The sequence below is a fragment of the Chinchilla lanigera genome, unplaced genomic scaffold, assembly GCF_000276665.1.
Source record: "Chinchilla lanigera isolate Chin_1 unplaced genomic scaffold, ChiLan1.0 scaffold00022, whole genome shotgun sequence".
Lineage (NCBI taxonomy): Eukaryota > Metazoa > Chordata > Mammalia > Rodentia > Chinchillidae > Chinchilla > Chinchilla lanigera.
The window spans coordinates 27,613,465-27,618,241 of NW_004955423.1; the positions used below are offsets into that span (position 1 = coordinate 27,613,465).

At 44.3% G+C, this 4,777-nt stretch overlaps 1 protein-coding gene across 6 annotated transcripts in view; it reads right to left on the minus strand.

The window, feature by feature from the left end:
* Inadl (InaD-like (Drosophila)) overlaps positions 1 to 4,777 on the minus strand; it is a 228,732-nt gene that overhangs the window by 205,131 nt on the left and 18,824 nt on the right. For all 6 annotated transcript variants that reach the window (XM_005385344.2, XM_013514443.1, XM_013514444.1 and 3 more), the window contains exon 7: positions 3,729 to 3,857. In XM_005385344.2, coding sequence (XP_005385401.1) covers positions 3,729 to 3,857 — 129 coding nt within the window. The remainder of the gene's footprint in view (positions 1 to 3,728; positions 3,858 to 4,777) is intronic.

The window sequence follows — 4,777 nt, forward strand, 5'->3', positions numbered from 1 at the left end:
GAGAGCCGCCGCCGCCTCAGCGCGCCGCACGCACGCACGGGGCTGCCCGCACCGCGGGGCTTCTCGGCTTCCGTCGGGCAGCGAAGTGCGCAGGCGCACAGAAGATGCCGGAGTCCCCTAGAGTCGTGCAGAGGCGCGGCCTCGGAGAGCACCCCAAACACCCTGCTGTAAGACCTGCTCCGCACTCTTGAGTATCTGGAGACTGGATTACAAAGTGGCACCGGAACCCCTAGGGTGACCACGTGTCATTATGGTGAGGGTGGTGACAGCAGGACAGCTGCATGTGTGTCAGGGGTCAAATACATGTGTGATTCATTGTCAACTATACATCAGAAAGCTAAGAAAAAACACTGGAAATCTCAGAGATTCAAATTATCTCCATCTCCATCAAATTATCTCCAAAGACTATCTACTGAGTTAGAAATTAGCACTGACAAATTTTAAAGCACTTAGCATACGTATTAATCTGTATTAAAATATTTATATAGGTATCTTATTTAAAAAAGGGTCATAGGGCCAGGCATGGTGGTATACGCCTACAATTCCAGCACACAGGAGGCTGGAGGCAGGAGGTTTGCATCCAGCTCAAGGCCAACCTGGGCTACAAAGTGAGCTCAAGGCCTGCCTGAACTGCATAGAGAAACCCTTTCTCCAAAAGATTGTATTTTCCAAATTGAAAAATGTTAGTGAAAAGACCACTGCTTTCTTATATTTTTGCCAGTATCTTGAATAGCTGCCTTAAAAGAAGACAGCTGGATTCTCCTATCCGGTTCAGCATTCACCCTGTTGCAAGATGTCCTTGGTTGCAGAACGTGAGAAAAATTTGGCCTCAATCAAATACAAAGTCAAAGAGAGGCGGGAACTTTAATAGCCCTGCGGTCACTGTTCGCTTATTTGTGAGATGGTGTCACTATGTAGCCCAGGCTGACCTCAAACTCACACATTCCTCTGGCCTCAGCCTCTGAGTGCTGGGGTGACAGGTGTGTGCCACCAGGCCCGGCTGCAGCCACTCTTGATAAGGAGAATGCAGCAGTGATGCAGAAAGTGAAACCACATCACAAACTTTCAGACACTGTTTCATTCGACCCCTTGATCTTTTAACCATAAGTTATTTTGTCAAAGCAGATACTGGTATTCAGAAAACACTGATTCAGAGTTATACAGATCTTCAACATATTGATATATTTCATTATATCATAAAAATCACATTGGTGACTGTCATCAACAATCTACTCAGAAAAGTGGCTAAATATTGTGAAGTTCAGGCTCATGGTAAATATAATATTGTTAAATTCTAATTTTTTGAAAGCTCCAAATTTATCATTGCCAACTAACACTATCATTGTTTTCCAATCATTGTGTGACATAAGAGGCTCATTTTATTCATTTTCAGGAGTTTCCATTAAATACTGCATAACACAGTTTTTCTGCCAGTTACCGTTTCAAAAATAAAAATACTGCTCTGTATTTTAAAAGATCCAGCTCATCTCACAAAGGTTTTTTTCCCTCAGAACAATCCTCATGCTTCAGCCCACAGCAGGAGAGATATCTGGTGCCTTCCATTTGGTCACTATGATGGCTTGTACTGTATCTACACGGCCCCCCAAAGCCTCATGCAGTCACTGTGGGGCCTTTGGGTGTGACTGGATGAGTGTGATACTGCATTAAAGGTGTGATAACTGGGTTAGTCCACTGATTGGTTTGACATAGTTCTGAGTGTGCAGAATGGGAAGGCCCACCCTGGGGGTGGGTGGCATCAACCAATAGGCTTGCAGCCTGAATGTAATAAAAAAGGAAAGGGAGGCTCGCTGCTTCCTGCCGCCTGTCTTCCTTGCTATGGACTGTTTCTTCTCTGTGGTGCCCCTCTGCCAGCTGGTCTGCCTTGGAGCTACCTGACTGTGGACTGAAACCTCTGTAAATTGTGAGCCAAAATAAACCTTTCCTCTTTTAACTCATGGGTGTTGGGTATTTTGTCCCAGCAATGAGGAAGTAACTAAGATAGTCACACAATACTAAAAAGACACACTGAAGGGTCAAAGTTCACTGAACTGCTTTTACTACATTGTGCAGAACCTTAAATGAATCTGGCATTTCTTTTCTTTTGTGGGAAGCACATGCAGGGACAGAATTTGAAGGCCACAACACACTTCGTGGTCATAGCTGTGTCTTACACTGAGACACCAGCAGTGTCAGCGCTATGCTCTGTCACCAGCACCAGTAGAAGGGATGGAGACGCTCTGTTACATCACTTGTTCTGACACCCAGAGCCTAGAGAACAAGCTTTTGAGAGCTCCTGCTGTCAGTACACACTTGAGCCTGCAGAGGCAGTGGGAATGCCAACAGTGCCACCGCTTGGACAAGGGAGCAGCTGGCATGGTGTGGGGGGCATGCCTGGCATCTCAGCACTCCAAGAGGCTGAGGCAGGAAGATCACAAGTTTGAGCCCAGCCTGGAGAGCTTAGTGATTTAGTAAAAACCTGTCACAAAATAAAAATTAAAGGAGGGCTGTATTGTAGCTCATTACACAGACTTCAGTGTTTAATCCCCAGTACTGCCAAAAAATAAAGTTGGATCAATATTGATCGGAAAGGAGGCGAGAGGAATGGACTGACCTGGCATTTGCACCACACATTTACTTTGATGTCTGTGTCTACAAGAAGGGGGATACTTATTGTGCAAATAGACAATAATCAGAGTTTTAGCTGGGCGTGGTGGAGCACGCCCGTAATCCCAGCACTTGGGAGGCTGAGGCAGGAGGATCACCGTGAGTTTGAGGCCAGCCTGGGCTACAAAGGGAGTTCAAGACCAGCCTGAACTGCATAGTGAGACTGTGTCCCAAAAAGGTTTAAAAAAAAAAAAAAAGAATTTTATGCATGATTCTGATGATGGGAATAACAAAAGTTTTCTCTGATTTATTATGGATATGCTACCTAATATGTGTTCATTATTAAATGGCTTCATAATCAAACTTCAAAAGTAATTTTTAAAAACTAAATATGATATTCAACCTTTTATTCTATGTAAAATTAAGAAAAAAAAGACAGTTGCTAGCTGGGTGTGATAGTGCACATCTGTAATCTCAGCACTCTCAGAGGCTGAGGCAAGAGGATAATGAGTTTGAGGCCAGCCTGGGCTACAAAGCGAGACCCTGACTCAAAAACCAAAATAATAATAATAATATTAAAAGGTAATCCTTGATTTATAATACCAGGGAATTTTAATTCAAGTGAAAAACTTATGATCACTATTCCTTCTGACTTTAAAATTTAAGCCCTTGAAAGATAAACTGGAGAATAATATAGATGGCTAACATTTATCAACATTAACAAGAGTATTCATTAACAATTCTTTCCAATAAAAAATACTGTTCCTTTGTGGAATCAAGAAGTCTGTCCATACAGGCCAAACCAACAAGAAACAAACAAATGAAAACTGATTTAAGAACTGTGTAACATGAGGCAAAGTAGATGCTAACACTTGTGGAATAAAACTTTTTTGTTTGTTTTTTGAGGCAGGGTCTTGCTATGTAGCCCACACTGGCCTCTAACTCAAGGTGATCCTCCTGCCTCAGCCTCCAGAGTGCTAGAATTACAGGTGTTGCCACCACGCCCAGCTCATTTTTAAACTATATTAAATTCTAGTTATAAAGTCACATATCCTAGTAGTTCATGTATAAAACTACATTTAAAGTCATAAAACTTAAATTCTATAAAACCAACATCAACTCACCCGATCTGCCAGTCCTCCGGGCACGATCGTCCTCACCACCACACCACTCGACTTGCCCCCGACGATCCCAAAACCCAGCCCCGAGCCATCGTTGATGAGCTCCACTTCCTCCACATGGCCCCAGCACACCTGCGAGGGGGCAGAGCCAGAGCCAGGGGTTAGGGGCACACAGAGCCTGGGCTTCTGGACAGCGATGGCCGCAACAACCTGAGATGACTACCGGACGCCAGAGACGTGTACACACACAGAGGCACACATGCACACACGCACATATACACAGACACGCATGCACACAGACACACCGGTATGCATGCATGCAGGTACACACATGCACAGATATATGGACAGACATGCACACACAGAAGCACATATGCACACACATATACACAGACATGCACTCACAGACACACAGGTATACATGTATGTACACATGCGCACATATATGGACAGACATGCACACCGAGACATACACACAACATGCACACACATGCACATGTATACAGACATGCGCACACGCACACGCGGACACAGAAGCATACATGCACACAGAGACATACACGCATACATGCACAAACACATATACATGGACAGACATACACACAGACACGCACATGCACAGAGGCATACACACATGCACACATATAAACAGACAGACACAGACATGCACACACATGCACATAGATACGTGGACACGCACAAACACAGACACATAGAGGCATACACAGACATGCACATGCGTGCACATGGACAGAGGCATACACACATACATGCACACATATACACAGACATGCACGCACAGATACGCACATACATATGAACACAGGCATACACACATACACGACATACATGCACACAGACATGCACATATGCACACATGGACACAGGGATACATGCACACACATATACACAGACATGCACACATACTGACACACATGCACATGGACACAGAGGCATACACGCACACATATACACAGACACACACACATATACATAGACATGCACATACAGAGACACACACATGGACACAGAAGTATACATGCACACATATA